Source organism: Rhinolophus ferrumequinum, chromosome 13, assembly GCF_004115265.2.
Source record: "Rhinolophus ferrumequinum isolate MPI-CBG mRhiFer1 chromosome 13, mRhiFer1_v1.p, whole genome shotgun sequence".
Lineage (NCBI taxonomy): Eukaryota > Metazoa > Chordata > Mammalia > Chiroptera > Rhinolophidae > Rhinolophus > Rhinolophus ferrumequinum.
Window position 1 is genome coordinate 42,326,389 of NC_046296.1, and position 20,281 is coordinate 42,346,669.

Consider the following 20,281-nt stretch of genomic DNA (forward strand, 5'->3'; position numbering starts at 1 on the left):
TCCAGCCCCAACCCCGCCCCTCCAACCCCAAACCCCGCCCCTCCAACCTCAGCCACGCCCCTCCAGCCCAAGCCCCAGCCCTCCAACCTCAAACCCCGCCCCTCCAACCCCAGCCACGCCCCTAGGCCCGCTCAGAGTCCGCCCTCCTCGTCCTCGGCTTGTCCCTCTGTCCCTGATCCACGGGCGCTTGCGCATTTCTTAGGGCGTCTTGGCACTGCCCGCATCCAAATGTGGGCAAAAGGGGGAAAATCTCTAGTTTTCTACAGACCCCGCTACAGTACCTTTTCGCGCTCTGTTAGAGCTGATTTTGCCTTTCTTGGCCCTGCGAAACCGGCTTCTCTTTCACTTGTGGGGCTTACCACGTCATGTTCTAAATTAGGCGATCTTCGGGCAGCTCGTCTCCTGGCGCAGGGTCCTTGGGCTGAGCCTTGGGGCGACAGCCGGAAAGGCAGGGTCTTTCTTTGGGGCGGTCGCGCGGGCAACAGCTGCGGGAAGCCGGACACGGGGCGACATGTACTACAAATTTAGTGGCTTCACGCAGAAATTGGCAGGAGCATGGGCTTCCGACGCCTATAGCCCGCAGGTACGGGTAGCGCTGCGCCGGTTCGGGCAGAAGTGGCGGCCCAAGCCTCTGTGCTCTGCAGTCGCGGCGCCGGAGCCGGCGAGACTTGTGCCCCGCGGTTTGGTTTAGTTCGCCCCGCACCTTCCGGCGCGTGTCTGCACCCACTTGCGGCGGCCATGGAGGCTCCCAGTTCTGTAGCTGCTCCCCCGGCGGGGCTGGCCCGGCGCGAAGTTGACCCTGGCACTCAGCAGGGTCAAGGTGACCCTGGGCTGGTCGCTGGTGGCTCGTGGGGTCGGCGGGGCCCGGGATGTGACCCAACCGAAACTGAAATTAGGTCCTGTCATTTTTGAGGAGGTCCGGCTTTCGGTTTCCTCGGGGCCCCGTGGTCACCCCCTGCCGCAGCTCTAAAGGCAGCCTCTCCCAAGCGCGAGATTGGAGAGCTGGAGTGATGGCCCTGAGCGAAGCCAACGGGCCAGGAGGGGCTGTATGGTTAGAATTGGGGCACTTAACGGGTTCCTTGACATGTCTGTGTGAGTCTGGGCAGTTACATGCAACGAGCTTACACCTTCCCAACCGTCAAATGGTTGACGGAGGCCTGTTATTTGCGTGGTCTGAAAAATATTCCGGCTTTACTCAGGTTTTGCCAATTGGAGTTTTAATCTCCAGCTTGTGTTGTAGAAATAAGGGACTGTAGAGTCCCATACTGTTGACTTGGGCTCAAATCCTGGCTTTGCTGCTTTATTTTGACCTTGACCAGGTTACCTGATTTATTGTGAGTTCAGTTTCATCTAGGGCAGCCGTAGTGCAGATGGAATGAGGTGTATGTCAAGTGACTAGGTGGTAGCTATTTTCCTGAAGCTGAGTGGAGACATTCATCATCTTCACTTCTCATCCTCATGGAGTGATGTGGGAAAGGTTGATAAAATACGCAGTTGGAAAACTGAACTGGAATAGTAAGGGCCTCAGGTAGAGTGCTCCATTGTTACTTCCTTTTTCTATGGGGCACTGCAACTTGCCCAAGGGGGAGGGTGGTTAAGAATGATTTCAATCTAAGATTAGATGTGCTATTAATTAGGACAGAGAGGGCAAGAAGGAGGGCAAGATTTTTTTTGCCGGGGGGCGGGGTTGGTGAGGAAGGGTCTAGGTTTATAAACGTTGAGCTTGTGATACGTCTGATAGCAGCTGGCTTTGTGAATATGGAGTCAATAGATTAGGGTACCTTCAGGCCATAGATAGTAGAATCTGTGACGGGAAGATCACCCAGAAGTACACAGGGAAGAAAGGTGGGAATATGATTAGACTACAGAAACATAGAAGGAGGGTGGAGGAGGAAAATTTATCAAAAGAACAAGCCAGGATTAGAAGGGAGACAAATGTGCTGTCACTGAAACCAAATTGGTAACGAGGTCTAAAGCGGGAATTGTCAACAGTGAAAGTTTATTCAAGTTACATGTATTAGTAGTTAGTTCCTTTTATTGCTGTGTAGGATTTATTGTATGGATACATCACAATTGGTCTATTCTGTTAGTGGTTGTAGATGTTCTTTTAGTAGAGTTTTAGTATAATGTAGGTTGTGTTACTTAGTAAGGAATAAGTGAAGTTTTAGACTAAAACTAACATTGACATTACATTGGCACTCAGGGTGAAGGTTACCCTGATTTGCATTTGGTACAGATAGGACTTTCAGATTTCTATCACTTCTTGAATTGTGTTTCTCTTGAGAATTTGAACTTCTTACTTACTTAAAAATTTCTTAAGTTATGTGCAAAGAATTTATATGAATTGAATATTTCAGAGTGACAGGCATCCCCCAAACCAGATGTTCTGACTTTGGTAATTAGGAGTAAAGTTTTTCCTTTCTTGGCAATATTAGCACACTGGAAAACGTAGACGTTTGTAACTTTCAGTTTTATGTGAAGTTGAATAACCTAACATGCACTGAATAACCGCATATGGAAAAGCTAGTTCTATAACAATAGTATAGTTAGAGATTTATAAATCAACTTGTTGGCAAGTAATTGTGGGGAGGGTGTTTTCTAATGGTTGGTTGAAAAGCATTTTCCTTACCTTCATGTGTCGCGTCAAATAAACAGAGGCCAATAAACACGTGAAAAGATGATCAACATCATTAGTCATTAGAGAAATGCATTTCAGAACCACAACGAGATACTAGTTTACACCTGCTCAAATTAAGACACAGACGAGTTGTTGGTGAGAGATGGGGAGAAACTGGAACCCTAGTACACAGCTGGTGAGAATGTAAAATGGTGCAGCTACTTTGGAAAACAGTTTGGCAGTTTGTTGAAAAGTGAAACTTAATTTCACCATATGATGCAGTAATTCCTCTCCCACTTAAGCTGGCAGAATGTTATTCTAGGTAAAGGGAACTGTGAGTGATGGAGGGAGACGAGCCGGGGAATCACTGAGTATGCTTGGCTGTGGTGGGTGGAGGTGGATCACGAAGGGCCTAGGATGGTAAGACTTAATTTTGTGAGAAATGAGTAGGAATTTCAAAGCAACTTCATACAGAAAGTTGTGGTCGAGTCTTGTCCAGAGGGTGAAACAAGGATATGCTTCTTACCTTTAGTTTCACGAAAGGTTTATGATGGAGGAGCAAGTGTCATAACCAGAGCGACGCTTTGAAAAGATACCTGACTGGGAGAGACCAGTGTCAGGATACCTATTACACCATGAAATAGTCCAGGGTCTTCCGAGTAGGAATGGAGACAGTCAGGTCTGAGAGAGAAGGACTTAGAATGGAGACTTAGAAGGACTTAGAAGGACTTAGGAATGCAGACAGTAAGGTCTGAGATGAGGGAGATTTTAGGGATGAGGAAGGAGGAATCCAAGGTGACTAGGTAATGGGAGGATGGTGGTGCTTCCCACAGAAACTGGGAGCTCCTGAGAAGGCTTGTGAGAAACGGGGTGGATTTTGGATGTCAGAGAGTGAGGGGTCAGGGAAACATGGAGGTGGTGATACCTAGCTGGCAGTTAGAAATGAAGGACTTGAGCCACTGTGGATTGAAACTTGTTTCCAGTGCTAAATCAGAGTGAAAGAATTCACAGGTTTCTGTCATTTAAAAACATTTTGAATAATTTATTTCTCCACCTTCATTCCTCCCCCCAAAACCTAAAAGGTAGGAGAAAAGGAAAACTTTGGACCAGTCAACTTTGATGGGAAAACAAATCATGTTTACTTTTCTCTTAAAAAATTTGGAGCAACTGAAATAGATTAGGAAGAACTCAACTACTAAACAGGATTACGGTTGAAAGGTTGTTAAGCAATTATAGAGGTAGTGATTATGGAACAGCCGAGAAGTTCAGTATTAATAAGCAAACCCTGTGATTTCTGTTTGGTCTACAGTCCACTTATTTTAAGAAGAGCTTTCAGTTTTCTCTTTGCTGTGGGTGGTGTGAGCGGCTCAGCCATCAATTGCTGATTTACTTGACTTTGGTTCTGAAATATTTAAGTCTACATTGTGGTGAAACTATAGACTTCCTTAGCTTGTTTATACATTCAACAAATATTTACTGAATGCACTCTCTGTGCCAGTTGCTTTTCTAAGCCTTGGGAAATAAGAACAGTGAACAAAACATGCTAAAATCCTGCCCTCCTGGGGCTTCCATTGCAGTAGTGGGGGGGGCATAGTAAACAAAGTAGAATATAGTATGTTGATGGTGATAAGTGCTGGGGAGAGAAATAAAGCAGGAAAGGAGGGATAGGTTGTTAGCAGGAAAGGGGGAGGACATGCAGTTTTAGAAAGGATGGTTAAGGGAAGGTCTTACTGAGAAGGTGACATATGCGCACTTGAAGGAGGCGAGGCTGCAAGTGTGTTACCTGGAGAGCATTGTAGGCAGAGGGAACATGACTGGTACCTGGGAGGTTTAAGGGGCTAGTCCAGTGGCCTGGGGCAGAGAAACGGGATGATGTAAGGTGGTGGTGGTGGGGGGGATTGAGGGGGACATCTCATAGGACCCTGTCATGCGGGGTGTCATGCGGGGTCTCAGCTCCCGCTCCCTGCATAAGAACGCAGGATATGGTGAGGCCAAAAAGGAACACCCACGGAGCCATAGATAGGGGAGTCATACCACTATGTTCTCGCTGGCGGCTGGGTTGGAGACACAGGAAGCAGGAGCCACAGGATCCGCAACCTGCCGTCCACTTCTCTCTGCCAACCAACCTCACTTGCTAGCTGCAACCCGCCGTGCTAACTGCAATCTGCCCTTGCTAGCTCAGCCACCATCTTCTTGCTAGCCCCCATTTGCTGCTAGCGTAGCCACAGCAGTTATATTAGTGGCCAGTGGCTCACTGGTTACAGCTGATGGCCAACTAGCCACAGCTGATGGCCATTCACTCACATTTGATGGCTATTTGCTACCTGAGTGAGCATCTTACCACGTGAGGCCGAGAGCCTGGCAACTGCACTCCTGTCTCTGTCCCCACAGGCCCTGAAAGCCATTGTAGGAACTTTTGATTTTGCTCAGTGAGGTAGGAGGCCTTTGGGAAGATTTGAGCTGAGTAACGACATTCTCTGTTTTAACACAGTCACTGGTGCTGCATTCAGAGTAGACCTTGGGGCAGCAAAGGTGGGAGCAGGGTGACCAGTTAGGAGGGTGTTGTAGAAATCTAGGGGTTTGGACCAGAGTGTGGATTGGTGGAGATGGGTGAGAAGTGGTCAGATTCTGAATGTACTTGGAAGGTACAGCCAAAAGGATTTGCAAATGTGTGAGCGAGAGGTATAAAGAAGAATTCCAAGATTTTTGGCCTGAGTACCTGGAAGATGGCTTTGTCATGTACTGAGACGGGGAGAGGCATATTTGAGGCTCGTAATTCTCGTAGGTTGGAGGAGGCATAGGTGAAGGGATTTGCTCTGGGTCCCTTCCTGTGGCTACAGTTTCCTGGTCAAGTCTGCTGAGAACCCGACTGCTAGTCCTGTCCACCTGCCTCACACAGTGGAAACGGGTTGTTCTTGATTGTTAGGAGGCTTAGTGATGGGTAGGGACGGGTAGGTGAAGTCCTTCCCACCACGTTCATTCTTTTACCTGTGGGGCCAAGACAGCTGAGTTATTGATAGTATGGTGCGAAAAAAAGTGTGCGTTTGAATCCCATCTTCCTTATGGAATCTCTGAGCTTTCTTTCAATCACTTGTTACGTGGACTGATATTAATAATACCTCATTTACAGAGTTGATGTGGAGAGTAAATTTAGTTATGAAGATTTTGTAAGATCTGAAAAAAACGCTTATTATAAACGAAATAAAGCAGAATGTAGGATTTTTACATTATGACTAAAGGTATTAAAATATGCCTGTGAAAAAAGATTGGAGGAGAATATACAATTTATAATAATTGATAGGATAAGATAATGGGATGATAAGTAACTTTAAAATTCTATATTCTAAACTTTTACAATATTATAAATGGAAATAAGAAATTATTTAAAACTGTTAAGATGGTTGATATTCCTGTTTTCAGATGATATTGTTCAAAAACTGCTGTAGTTTTAAATCACTCGATGGGTGAACAAACACAAAGCATTAGGTATAATCCCGTCTAAAAATGCTTCCATGTTAGTCCTGTCAAAACATGGATTTAATTTCAAACCATTTTTGGAGATGCTTGGTAGGAAGGGTTTTTAAGTTTTTGCATTCAAGGGGAAATGATCGTTAGGAGAAAATACAAATTGCTCACAGAATGACAAGGGAGTGTCTAAAAGTCTCCAGTTCAAAGAGAGATCCTCTAGGTTTGTTTTTGTTTTTGTTTTTTTTAAGCCAGTGTGTTTGTCCTTCCTTATCCACGTGGGTCGTAAACCTGTCTTAACCCCCAGATGTCACACAGTATGTATTTATTGAATATCCACATGAGCCAGACACACTCCTCTAGGCACATACAGGCATGCATTCCTTCCAGTGGTAGGTATTAGTACTATTGTACACATATCACAGATGGGAACACTGAGGTGTCCTTTTTTATTTTTGTAAACTTTTTTTATTTTTTTAACTTACAGGTTTATTAATGCTGGAAAGTTCAGTTACTCTAAGTTTTTTGTTTTGTTTTTGTTTTCTGGTTCTGATAGGCACGTTTCTTAACCATTACAGGCTCTTCTGAATTGAGATATTTCTTTACTGTGCGTCTGGAAAGTTTCTGAAGTCCTCTCGGGTTAGAGATTCCATGTAGTATATCAGCCCACCAAGAGGAGAAAAGAGCCAGCCAGGTCTCTTTTGAAATCTACCCAAAAGTTCATACAGATTATAAATGTTTGGTTTGATAAGAAGATAGACACAGTAGTATTTCTAGAAGCTCAGATTGGGCCTGTATTGTTTGCTCCTCTCTCCCTTTGCTCCCCGTCTTAATGGCAGGGAGTCTTGACAGAGTAGAGTTTGCTCTGGGAAAGTGGACTAGGTTGTTTTGTTGAAAGCTTAAAGACTTTAAACCTTAAACTAATTAAAGGCCTTGAAATGCAGAATTGGAGAGATTTTCCTTCCCTCTCATGTGGTTGAATGACTGCCTCCACTATTCCAGACGGCTCGCTCCTTGAAAGGCTTGTTCTGATGCCCAGACATACTTTCAACTTGACATTTTCCCTTTTTTCCTACAGGGATTAAAGCCTGTGGTTTCCACAGAAGCACCACCTATCATATTTGCCACACCAACTAAACTGACTTCCGATTATACTGCATATGATTTTGCTGAGAAAAACAAAGTTCCAGAGCTGCAGAAGTTTTTCCAGGTGAGAGAAGACACTAGAACAGAGAAGCCTGTGAAATAAATAGGTTTAAAAAAAACCCTATGAAACTGAGTCTCTGTCTAGTTTACTACTCATCCTCTCTTTCCTTAAATAGAATTCTCTCGATTTTAGTTTGAGGCATAAACTAGGAGAACTTTATGTCGGTAGAAACTGATAGAAGAGCGGAGGGTGTTTAATATCCTCTTCAGTTTTTGAGGGTGTGCAGATTTTTAAATTGTACGTATAGCTGTTGATCATCTGTTGTGTGGAGGAACCAACAGCACGTATAATGTATAATGACATTGTGAATAATCCAGTATATATAGAGGGTGCCAAAAAAGTGAATACACATTTTAAAAAAGGAAAAAACTATTAAAATTGTAATACTCAATATATACCGGTAACAAAAGATGAATACAAGTCACGTTTGACTTCTGCAATTATACGAGGTGCTCAGAGTGGTTACCATCAGGGTCCAGACACTTCTGATTACAGCGAACTACTGCTTGAGCAACGTTGACCAAAGTGTCCACTTACATACATTTTTTGGGCACCCCTGGTATTTGGTTTTATGACACATCCAGTGACTTTTGGCAGTGAGGTTTCTTCTGTTTTTTGCTTGCTTGACATTAAAATTCACTGAATTGTTGCTAGAAGTGGAGGAGGCTTTCTTGGGTTTGCTGATCAACACAGAGAAGCCAGAATTGAATTTTAAAATATTATTAACATTAATCTACATACAGATAATTGAGAGGTCAGTGACCCAACTATGTCTCAGAGGTGCCATGGGAGTGGGGTGCCTGTTACTGCTGTTGCTAGAAGGTAGCTTCTCCCTCCTCAAAATTATGTCCAGACTGGCTTTGGGATTTTTGGTCAGTAATCCCTTTTTTTCCGATAAGTAAGACTTGAGTGGGCATCTGGGGTCTTGAGTTGCAGAGGGGAGGGATTTTGGAGACTGTAAAATAATATATTAAACATTTTATGGAGTCTCATTATTAAACAGGTTTACAGCTTAATTGAAAGAAGACAGTTGAATACAAAATAGATTTGAACCTATTAATTGACCTGGTGTGCTCCGACTTCATCCACTAATGATCAGGAAGTCAAAGTAACTATAGAACTAAATGTAGAACATTTTTTTGTGCCTACAGTTCTTTGTTTAGCTGCTGATTACTTTTACATTAAAAGCCATTTCACTACTGCTGCTTTCCTAGTTAAGCCACGTGATAAATTCCTTAGATTTTGGAGTTTGTTGCATGCATGTTCCTGAGGCTGCATTTTGGAGACTGACTTTGGACTTGCAAGCTTTAGTTACATTAAGAAAATATACCAGTATTTCAGGTAGCATTTTAATGGATCAGGGCTTCTCCACTGCAGAGTGTTGATGGATTAGATACACAGCAGAGACATTTGTTCTTTATTAGCCTACATTGTAAATCTTTTTATCAACCATGTCTTTGATAATTTTTGCTTTTAAGAAATCTGATGGTTTGCCCATCCACCTGAAACGAGGCCTGCCTGACCAGATGCTTTACCGGACGACCATGGCGCTCACGCTGGGCGGGACCATCTACTGCCTCATCGCCCTCTACATGGCGTCGCAGCCCAGAAACAAATGAGTTCGACTGCGGAGGACTGGTGTGCTTTTTGGCATAAACCCTTTGAATTTTTATTTTTCGTTTCTGTAAAAAAATTTTTTTACTTGAATGGCCTACTTAACATTTTGCAAGAAAAAAATAGAATGATACTAAGACAATATTTTGGTTGGCTTATGCAGTGCACATGGCCTGTCAGAATTCTTTCGACAGTTAAAACTATTGTCCAAAGAAAGGCTGCTGCTGTTCGAGTTGGGGCTTTTGATTTCCCTGGAGGTTCTGGATGAAGATCGCATACGGACTCATTAATGGCAGTCTGTGCAGGTACTTGGGGCCTGATGGTGGTGTTTCTGAGCAGGAGGTGTAGAAGCTTTTCTGGATGTGGATGTGACTGAGGAAGGAAGACAAAAGCCAAGGCCAGGTGCATGAAACGAGGGGTTTGAGTTAGGCCTTACTTTGGGGATTTTTTCCATCTTGCGGTAAAATTGTTAATAGAAATTATTTGCAACATGCTTCTGTTCATCGGGCAGTTTGTTTTAAAGGGTTATTTGCCTCATCTCAGATCTTCAGTGAAATTTTATGTATGATTGTTATGTATTTATTCCACCGTGGGAACAGAACACCTGTTTAGTGTTGCACTTTAGACTGATGTCTGTTTTATCAATGCAGCTGTGACACAAAGTCTCCTTTAAACCTTTTAAATTATGCTTTATTTTGATTGTGGAATAAATACATGAATGGAAAATCTCAAGTTTGAAGTCCTTTTAAATGATATTTCAAAATAATTTCAGAACTCCAGAGACACCGTAAACCTGAGTCTAATTTCTTTCTTTTTCGTTAGGTGCCTGATAATCTTTACAAAACGCTTCCTGGAAGTCAAGTGATAGGAGGCTAATGGTCTAATGATGATTGCCGTATGGTTCCTTATAGGAAACCTGCTTGTGCCGTGTGAAATGTGCCTGTAACACACAGTGCATTTACACATTACTTTCCTGTCACTTGTGGTAGATTTGACATACCCTATATGAATGCTGAAAAAAGGTGGAATTTTATTACATATGAAGTGGTGGTCTGCATCTTGCCATTGCAAAGAACAGTGACTTCTTACCTGAGGATAAAATACGGTGTTTGAAAAGAGCATTCTCACAGGCTAGGAAGCCCTTATTTGTCTAAACAAGTCTAATCTTTATTCTTCTCTGGTATTTCCCCCACGTTTTCATTTTGAAAAATTTCACACTACGGAAACATTGTAAGAATAGTGCAGTAGACACCTGTACATCATTCACTTATATCACCAGTTATCAATATATTACTACCTTTTTCTTTCTTACAAACATAGGCACACAGTGAATGTATGTACACGCATTTGGGTTTTGCTGAATCATTTAAGATTAACCTTTGGAATTACGATGATTCAACCATAAATACTTCAGCCAGTATCTTCTCAGAATAAGGATATAATACAGTTGTCACACCCAATTTAACATTGATAACAATTCTAATATCTAATACATAGTCTGTATTTAATTTTCCCCAGGAATCCTGATAATGTATCCTTTGTAGTTGTGTTTTTTAAAATAATAGCTTTATTGGGATGTGATTCACATACCATACAATTCACCTATTTAAAATGTGCAATTCAGTGGGTTTTACTATATTCAGAGTTGTGCAACCGTCACCACAAATCAATTTTAAAACATTTTCATTGCCCTAAGAGTAAACCCTATGCCCCATTAGTACTCCCGTTCCCTAGCCTACCTGCTAGCCCGAGGCAACCACTAATCCGTTGTCTGTACTGATTTGTTTTTTCTGGACATTTCATATAAATGTAATCATACAATATGCAATCTTTTGTAACTGGCTTCTTTCAGTGTTATGATTTCGAGATTCATCTATGTTGTAGTATAAATCAGTAGTTCATTCCTTTTTATGGCTGAATGCCATGTTTCCCCGAAAATAAGACCCAGCCGCACAATCAATTCTAATGTGTCTTTTGGAGCAAAAATTAATATAAGACCCAGTCTCATTTTACTATAATATAAGACCGGGTATAATATAATGTAATATAATAATAATATAATACAATATATAATATAATTAATATAATACTGGGTCTTATATTAATTTTTGCTCCAAAAGACGGATTAGAGCTGATTGTCCAACGAGGTCTTATTTTTGGGGAAACAGGGTAGTATGTCATTACATGGATAGACCACATTTTGTTTATCCATTCATCAGTTGATGGACATTTGGGTCATTTCTACTTTTTGGCTATTGTGAATAATGCTTGTATGAACATTGGTATACAAGTTTTTGTGTGGATATAGGTTTTTATTTTTCTTGGGTATATACCTAGGAATGGAATGGCTGGGTCATAAAGTAACTCTATTTAACTTTTTGAGGAATTGCCAGACTGTCTCTAAATCCGCTGTACCCTTTTACATGCCCACTAGCAGTTTTTTTTGGGGGGGTCCCAGGATCCACTCAAGAATCACACATTGCATTTGCTAGGTTGGTGCAAAAGTAATTGTAGTTTTTGCAATTTTTTTGTTTAACCTTTTAAACCGCAATTACTTTTGCACCAGCCTAACAGTTGTCATGTCGCTTTAGTCTCCTTTTATCCAGAACAGTCCTCCATGGTCCTTCATGTCAGTGACTTATTTGAAGAGTTCAGGCCAGTGTTTTGCAGAATGTCCTTTAACTTGAATTTGTCAGATTGTTTCCTTATGATTGGATTCAGGTTAAACATTTTTCTGAGGAATTCTTCATATCCTTAATATATCAGGTGGTACTTCATGCCAGTTTGCCCCATTATTGGTGACTTGAATTAGATAATTAAGATGCCAGATTTCTCCCTTGTAAAGATACCCTTTCCCCTTTGTAATCAATAAGTAATCTGTAGTGTGATACTTGAGACTGGGAATATGCTGTCTTCAATAATTTTATACCCAGTTTCATTGGTGATCCTTTGACTTGTTTATTACTAAGGTGATTGTAAAAAAGTGATTTGCTCTTCTGTAATTCTTTCTACATGGTTGACATTTTTCTGTGAAGATGAGTACCCACCCTTTAAAAAAGTCTTAGTGCAATTTTCTCATTCAATGTAATAACGATTTCTGTCGTTACTCATTGTGATGCACAAATTCAGCCCAAATTTGGCTTCTGTGTCCTATTGGCCTGCCCCTATCAGTCTTTGAGCATTTCTTCACTTTCTGGCACACAAGATGCTTTCTTTTCATGCTTACCTTGTATTTTCTCCAACCCTAGTTTCCTCTGTTTACTTTTAGGTATGTTCTGTTCATATATATAGATGCATTTTCCTTCTCTGCCTGTTTTATTTTTGCCTAAATTGTCCTTCCTATGTATTCCTACTTCTCACTCATAACTTGGAGATTCTCTGCCTCATTTTTCTGCATTGTATTACAGTTTATGAATACACCATAGTTTATTTAACCAGTCTCCTTTTGATGGATAGTCTTAATTTTTTTTTGCTATTACAGACACTGCTTTAATGTATAATCTTTTCATGTAATTTTGCATACTACTGTATGTGTTTGTAGGATAATTTCTAGAAGTGAGACTTATGAGGCAAAGGGAATGTGTGTTTCCAATTTCAATAGCTATTCCTCACTAAAGCTATGTTCCTGGCTGCGATGAGGGTGCCTGTTTTTCCTCCCCTGTGCAAGCAGAATGCATTACTAAACTTTTTCTTCTTTGCCAATCTGGTAAGTGATAACATTTCTTTGGTTTAAATCACCTTCCTGTTGTAATTAGTAATGTTGAATATCTTTCTTTGAGTCAAAATTTATTCTTCATTTTTAAAATCTTTTTATTTTTAATTTTTTTAATCTTTTTAGTTTTGAAGGCACCTTATATTTCCTTTTTGTGAGTTCATTCATATTCTTTGTCCACTTGTGTACAAGTGCTTTTTGGTAATGCTGTAAATGTCATTGGTCCATCAGGCTGACTTCCTAAGGAACAGTTTCTACTGACTCCTGTCTGAGCCAAACCACTTCTGATTACAGATGCCAGAAACTCGTTAAAACAAGTCTATACAGAAAGGGGGTTTTCCCAAACCCGGGTGCATCCGGGCCTCACAAGGACCAAGGGACCTTTGGGACCAAGGTGGTTGTCCTTTCTGTCACTCTCTTGGCTGTGTGGCTGTTTAATTCTCTGTTTCTGTGGACCAGTTTTCTCTGTTTCTTGTTGCACATGGTAGGAAATGGTTATCCAGCCATGGAAACCAGCCCCAATTTCCAGCAGAGAGAATATCACTGGCCCCTTTTGGGTCAGGTGTCCATCGCTGGGTCATTCAGCTGTTTGGTGCCAGGCTGAGGGGGCATGCAGAGAAGGAGCTCAGGCTGTCCTGTTCCTGGGTCTGAACTGATGGCTTGGAGCCTTTCACTATATTCTCAGGATTATTCCATCTAAGCACGTTACTTTGAACCCTTGCCATTTGGTTGGTTTAGCCAGAAGGGGACCATCCTTGGCAGTGCTGTCTGGATGAGAGGCTGTCAGCAGAGGGTCTCGTCGCCTCCTCCAGGCCATGTGGTTGGTCTTTAAAACAGTGGTCTGGGCTCACATACCCCTGGGGTGGGAAGATTCCAAAGGGTACCTACCCAGCCAAGGACAGTTGTAAGGGAATCAATTTTTAGGCCCTCAGGGTCCGTTACACTTTCTAACATTGAGCGGCCTGGGAACACACCTGGACCCAAGGTTGCCTGTAATCTTTTCCATCCTATGAAAGGAAGGCAAACCACCTGTGCTGGTCAGACCACTGAATGTTGCCCTGGAGTAGAAAAACCATCTCTGGGGTGCCATGGGGATACTTCCAAATATTGGTAATGTGGAGAATGTGACTCTAATGACTGAGTAACAAATCTTTTTGCAAGTTACAGTTTTCTGAGTCTTTGCTTTTAACCAAATTGAAGGAGGAAACAACTGAGTTGTCAGTTGGTCATTAAAAATTATTTTGATAATTAAGAGATGACTTTTGGTATTTAACTCAGGAGTTCATAGCATTCGGAGACATTGATTGCTATAACAAACCTTCCATTTCCATCTATTTATGAGAACAAAGTTTCTCAGTGTTTAATATCTATAAAAATGAAAAATAGGGATGGAATTGGTGCTGAAACTGTCTTACTTCAACAGTCAGCAAAATTTATTCATGGAAACATGGACCAGCTCCCTCCCTTGGGATGCATTTCTAATAATACTTGGTTCATATTTAATTGTTATCAATATTTATGTTTTGTTTTGATCAAATATGTACTAATTGTAATAATGCAATCTAGAATAAAATATTTTTAACACTTGGAGCCTTATGGTTACAGGAAATTAACCAAATTTAAATTTTAATATGTTGAAGAGAATTAGAAGTACTATCAATAGGAGACTTTAAAGCCTAGAAATATGTTACATTAGGGTAAAGTTTTGGGGGTAAACTTTTAGGTTGAGTGAAATGGAAATACAATTTCAAGAAGAAATGTATGTCTAAAAAAAAATATATATATATATAAAATCTTTTAAGGAGGGCGCAGATCACAGTGGCCCATGTAGGGATCGAACCGGCAACCTTGGTGCTACCGGCACCATGCTCTAACCAACTGAGCTAACCAGCCATTCCGAGATTTATATTTTTAACTGGATGAAGTTAGGTGTCTAATTGCAATGGTATTTGCGTTCCATTGGATTCATTTATACGAGTCACTTAATAGTTTAAGCCATTATTTACAATACACCAGAAACTGTACTCTTCGCAACTATTTTAACTTACAGTGAAAAGTTTTAGATGTTAAACTTACATGTGCAAAAGGGCACACATAGATTTTCAAAATTCTTTTGGGTGCACAAGAGCAAGAAATGTTGTAAATGGCTACTTTAGAGTTCTCCTTTAAAAGAAGTACCCACCTACCCCTCCTTTGTTTTCTCTTTCAGCCAGATTCGCTTTCAGGGTCTGACTAGCTTTTCTTCCTCCTGGTCCCTCATCCAGTTGGACGCTGGTGTGCAGCTCTCAATGGCAGGGTGAAGGTGGGAGTGGTGGCTTTCTATGATTTATATACTTTTTGTCCCCTTTATGAGTGTGGCTCTGGGAGGCTGCCCAGCTCTCTGGCCCATTGATCTTCAATAGCGAGGGGTTACACCAGGGGCAATAGTGATTGATGGCTGAGAAAGTCTGGTAACTATCTGGTCCCAGTGACTTAATAGTTTATTTGACATTTGACCGCACATATTCTGGGTTGATCACTGTAATGTTAGCACCAAAGACTGCCCCTGGCAGGTTGGTTGAAAAGTGGGGCCCTGGCTTTAGTGCTCCTCTCATCGGGTTCGTGGGTTGTCATCCTTGGTCGTCCAGGGCCGCCTCTGCCCCATAGTCATCGAGGAGTTCCACTAATCCTCTGCTGCTTTCAGATATTAATGTGCAAAACCACACACTGTTAGGTGCCAGGGACCTAAAGATGAATCACATACCTTTGCCTTTGTACACAAGCACTCTGATTATTTAAAAATTAAATATTTTTAAAAATTATTTTTAAATTAAAATTTAGGTCCTTTTCAGGATGTCTCTCATCTCTCAGGGTTGGTAAACCTTTTGGCCAAGAAAGTGTCTTGTTATGGAGGAATTGTGCTATTATCCCTCACCGATCTGAACTGGGGAACTCCTTGGGACTGATGGGATTTGGTTACTTTAGGACAGGCTGCCCCTGGGTGGGTGCGGGTGCAGGAGCCTGGCTGTGGCTTCCGTTCTGGGAAATGTGTCGCACTGTGGCCGGAGCGGGTCGGCCCTGGCCCTCTTAGGTTGCGAGGGCAGCATCAGCTGACCTTTGCTCTTGTTACATGAACAGAGCAGCGGGTGGCTCAGCCACCTCCCGAGGTAGTAGAGCAGATGGGTCATTTGTGGTCTCCTTTGCCGTCAGCAGCTGTCATTTGTGTAAGCTTGAATCAGGAATCCTGATGATTCTGTGGCTCAGGGGGCACAAGGTACTTTGCAGCTGCAGGATGTGTCTGCATGGGCGGCTTGAGACCAGCTGCTGCTTGCTCAGGGTCCGGAGTCCGCTAGAGCTGATGTCCATGGAAGCTGCTGCTGCAAAGTACTAATGGAAATGGGCGAGCAGGGCGGCTGGAAAAGCATTCTTTAGATCACATTTTTTCCTCAAGCGCCGACACAGCCTTTCAGGGAAATGATGCCTTCTGTCTTAACCTTGCCCATGACATGGAGCTTTGTTATGGTCACATGGCTGTACCTCAGGGCCAAAGCACAGGTCTTTCCCATGCCCAACACGTACTAGCTAGAGCGGACTCTTTGCCAATTACAGATGCCACACTACGATGACAGTCAGCTGGAGCTGGCTGTAAGAAGTGGTGTGGCAGCCTCCCAGTCAGCAGGGAAAGTTTAAGAAGCAGAAACTCATTGCAGAATGGCCTTGGTACAGCTACAGAGTACACCTGACAAAATCAGGGACCTTGGTTTTCAAAGGCAGAAAGGGAGTGAGGCTGGGATGTGGGACCCAGGTGAAGTGCTAGGAGTTGGCTCAGACATAGGGGTGTTTCCTGCGGGCATCTAAACGGGCAGGAAGTCTGCACCAGGGCTCTTCACACCATTTCAGCACTCCAAAGGTGAGAGAGAATGGGAAGAAGGCAGGTAGGCAAGAGTCAAGTGGAGGCGCTCAGGCAGGGTCTGGCTGTACCAGGCTTATACTGAAGTTGTCGCCCGTGGAGCCTGAGCCCAGGACCGTGGGAAAGCCAAGGAAGGAGGCAGCTTGGTCGCTCAGCTCAGCCAGGGCCCCTCTGTAGGAGGCCTGGCACAGGTTATGGAAGTGCCTTGCCACTGGAGCGGGTGGGGAAAGATGGAAGATGTTCCAGAATGGGATAATACCTGTCCGGCTCCACGTTCCATCTCCCACAACTCCCTTGCTTAGGCCACAAAACCTTGTTAGACAGCAGGTTGATTTGAAAATTGAGTTGCAGCTGGATGGGTTGATGTCCACTTCAAAGTTCAGTGGTGTTTACTTAAAGCCATGCAGAGACTAAACCTTCTCTCAGGGATTTATTCTGACAGAATAACTAAAGAGAATGAAGGTAAGCTTTGTGTTTCTGGCTAAGTCTGTGTTGCATTTGGCATCTCCAAAACATGAATGCCATTAACCTTTCATGAACCAACATTAAATGCTTTCGGTTGTCATTCTAATTAGAGTCGAGGCACACAGAAGAGCCTTTGTTTATACTTGGTGTCAGTTCCCTTTTCTCCTGGAATGATGTCCTTTTGAAGAAACAGTCACTTGGAAAATGAGTTCGTAACTGCCTGCCCATCCCTCCTAGTTGGGTCCTGTTCATTGAACATCAGAAGGAATTGTGCCAGAGGAAGTGGGCTGCCACTGCAGCAGGAAGGCTGAGGTAAGTAGTCACTGCTAGTGGTTGGGGCGGGGGTGAAACTTGCACAGATGTGTCCTGTGGCTGCCGGAGATAAAGTTAAGGAATAGCTGCGGGCGCCCACCCAGCCCAGGCTGGCTTGGACCAGCCTCGGGGGAGGACCTGGGGAGCTGAGGTGACGCATGGGTCTTGCCAGGAGGGCCGTGTGCGTCCAGAGGGGAGTGTGCCGCCCTTTGTGATACCGTGACCAAGCTGTCCCTGAGCCTTACGTCTTGGGAGTGGGTGGCCTTGCTCCTGCCGAGGGATGGGTCAGAGGCCTGATCTGGGTCTCCAGAAAGAGCCAGCACTCCAGGCTCCTGCCTACTGGCCACAGCAGGAGGGGTGGGGAGAGCGGTGGGATAAGGGTGTCCCTGCCGTAGGACTTACCTATACCTTGTCATTCAGATTTTTTTCTGTTTATTTTCCTGAGTGATTATGGATGTAGTGTGTTACAACCGAGAAAGAATCTCGCAGACAACCCAGGATTCTGCAAGGTGGACCATTCCAGGCCCCCGGAACTCAGGAGGAGAGGAGGGGAGATCTGTTTTCTTCAGCTCCAGGTCTGGACAGAGGTCACAGGTGCTCACTGTACCCTAACTTGTGTATCTTGGGGACGTGAATGTTTGGTGGGGACCCTGCTGGTCTTTGCAGAGCTCTGCTTCATGCTGTGCTGTGGGATCTGGGCCAGATGCCATGACAAGCAGACATGTCTTCCTTTGTGAAGACAGTCATGCCTCAGGCTTCGTACCCAAGGGCAGTTCGGGCCTGGGGTTTCCTGGCGTTGTCAGCCGGCCTGGCCATTTCTGAACTGGGTCCTGAAGTTTACTGGCTCTTATTGTTCCTGATTCCCTAGTGCCCTGGACCACCTTTGGCTTCCTGCAAGTTTGACTTTCTTCCTTTCTGGGCCATCAGGTACCCTGTTGTCCTTTCCCACAGGGCTTTTCCATGAGCAGATCTGGGATTACCTGAGGCTAGGCACCCTGTCTTCCTATCAGACTGGGGACTTGCCCTGTTTTCACCATCAGTAACCCCTATAGCACAAACCATTCATTCTGTAATCTGTGCCAGTGCTATGTTTGGCAGTAAAGACCAGAGAGAAGTGACACTGTCCCTGGCCTCCGGAGGTCACAGAATGATGATCACAACCAAAGTGCAACACAACTGTCCAGAGGCAGGGCCCGGGCCCACGCAGGTGACGACAGGAGTGATGGGGACTGTTTATAAAGTACACAGAACACACACAGGTGATTTCCGGGAAGACACAGTGGGAAGGACACTTGGCCTGAGCAGTGCTGTGCGAGCGCATCTTGGATGTGCAGGAGAAGAGGTGAGAAAAGAGGAATGGCAGCACTCCTGACGAGAGAAGGCAGCTCAGGCCAGCTCACGAGGAACCTTCCTGGGGCCCGAGAGCGCGGACTCTGTTGGTAAGTTGTGAGTGTTTGGCTGTGTGGACTGGGGGGCTGGATGGCCACAGAATCCAGGGTTCTTTCTTTCGGGTCTTTTGAACCCATACCAATATGGAGGACATTGGGAAAGGCATTCCAATAGTTAAGAGTTGTAAGAATTCAGCTGAGAAATACTGAGCGCCTGGGGAGCAGTGGCAATGGGCCTAGAGAGAAAGGAGGAACCTCAGGATGTGGAGAGGCAGAATGAACAGTGTGACAGTCAGAGGAAGGGTGTGAAAGGCTTCCAGGGTGACTTTGCTTGGGTGAGAGGAGGTGCAAGGCTTGGGGGAAACGGGGCAGGGCATGTGTTTTGGGGGGAAATGGATTGCCTGTGAGACGTCTAGGCAAAGAGTTCTGGTAGGCAGTTGGGGCCTGTGCTGGATTGATATAAATTTGAGATTTAGTGGTGGAGAACCATGGGTGTCTGTTACATTGTTAGGGCGCGTGTATAAGAGTGAGGAAATAAAATGGGGGAAATACCAGTATTTTAGCAGTAGGTGAAGAGAAGAGCCTGTGATGGCTCACTGGGGTATAAGAACAGAAGGAACACAGACGTAATGTTGTATGAAAGAAGCCAGACACAAAAGGGAACATGTCGTTCGATTCCATTTATGTAACAGTCAAAAGCAGGCACAACGAATCCATAGTGATGGAGGGAACAGGTTACCCCTGTCCGGGGAGCACTGGCGGGAGGAGGGGTCACCAGGCAGATCCGAGTGCTAGAAACGGTCCCTGTTTTCATCTGGGTGGGGGTGTGTGTGTGCCTGCGCGTACACACAGAAACACTTGGCTTTGTGCACTTGACTGTAAGTTACACCCAAAGTAAAATATTTACAAAATAAGACAGTAAGGAAGAGGGGGGAGGAGCGTGGGGGAGGAAAAAGAATTTTCCTTCCACTCTTCTCAGTTCTTGGCCGAGACTCCTGTAACCAAACATTAACAAGAGAAAAACAAACGTGTTTATTAACGTGTTTTCCTCGTGTACCTGGGAGGTAATCCAGGGGCAAGGAGTCATTTCCTGATGTGGCTTAGAATTGAGGCTTAAATGCCATCTTGATAGGGAAAAGGGAGAGGCCTCGTAGGGGAGAGGAGGTGATTTCTGGGAAAGAGGCATGGGTCCTTAGAAGAACTGATGGGAGGGATGGTAGTTTGTGACAACGTCTGTCTGACTCTGGTGTTCACTTCTAGTCTCCTCTCCTGTGAGAGTCAGTCTTCCCTGGCTGACGAAACTCCCCGGGAGGGAACGTAGGACAACTGAGTTCCTTCTGGAGGGTCTGTCTTTAGGCAGATAAGGGGAATTTAGAGAAAGCCTCTCCCTGAATCTGCTGTTTTTCAAGTGCCGACAACTCAAATAATCAGTCGACTGAAGTGGCATATTTTGGGGTGGTACGTTCTGCCACCCTTCAGAAGGAAGATGGAAGGAAGTAGGAAGACAGGAAAGGAAGAGGGAGAATAGAGAGAAGGAAGGATAGGCTAGGATTTTCAGGATAGAAGATGACGTGTCACTCAGTTCCCAGAGTTTAAGCCACTGGGCTGGCTC

General features: G+C 43.9%; 1 protein-coding gene across 1 annotated transcript; it reads left to right on the forward strand.

Annotated features, from left to right (window-relative positions):
• The first annotated feature begins 235 nt into the window (after window positions 1-235).
• On the forward strand, window positions 236-9,635 carry LOC117033425 (cytochrome c oxidase subunit 7A-related protein, mitochondrial). Its single transcript, XM_033125588.1, has 3 exons — window positions 236-583; window positions 7,161-7,292; window positions 8,768-9,635. The coding sequence occupies exons 1-3, from the start codon at window positions 512-514 to the stop codon at window positions 8,906-8,908; spliced, it is 345 nt and encodes a 114-aa protein (XP_032981479.1). The 5' UTR covers window positions 236-511; the 3' UTR covers window positions 8,909-9,635.
• The last annotated feature ends 10,646 nt before the right edge of the window (window positions 9,636-20,281 follow it).

Bases quoted from the DNA above. Each gene is read 5' to 3' on its own strand.
- LOC117033425 (XM_033125588.1), top strand. From the start codon at position 512: ATGTACTACAAATTTAGTGGCTTCACGCAGAAATTGGCAGGAGCATGG. The intron at 584-7,160 runs GTACGGGTAGCG...TTTTTCCTACAG, and splicing joins CCGACGCCTATAGCCCGCAG to GGATTAAAGCCTGTGGTTTC. The intron at 7,293-8,767 runs GTGAGAGAAGAC...TTTGCTTTTAAG, and splicing joins AGCTGCAGAAGTTTTTCCAG to AAATCTGATGGTTTGCCCAT.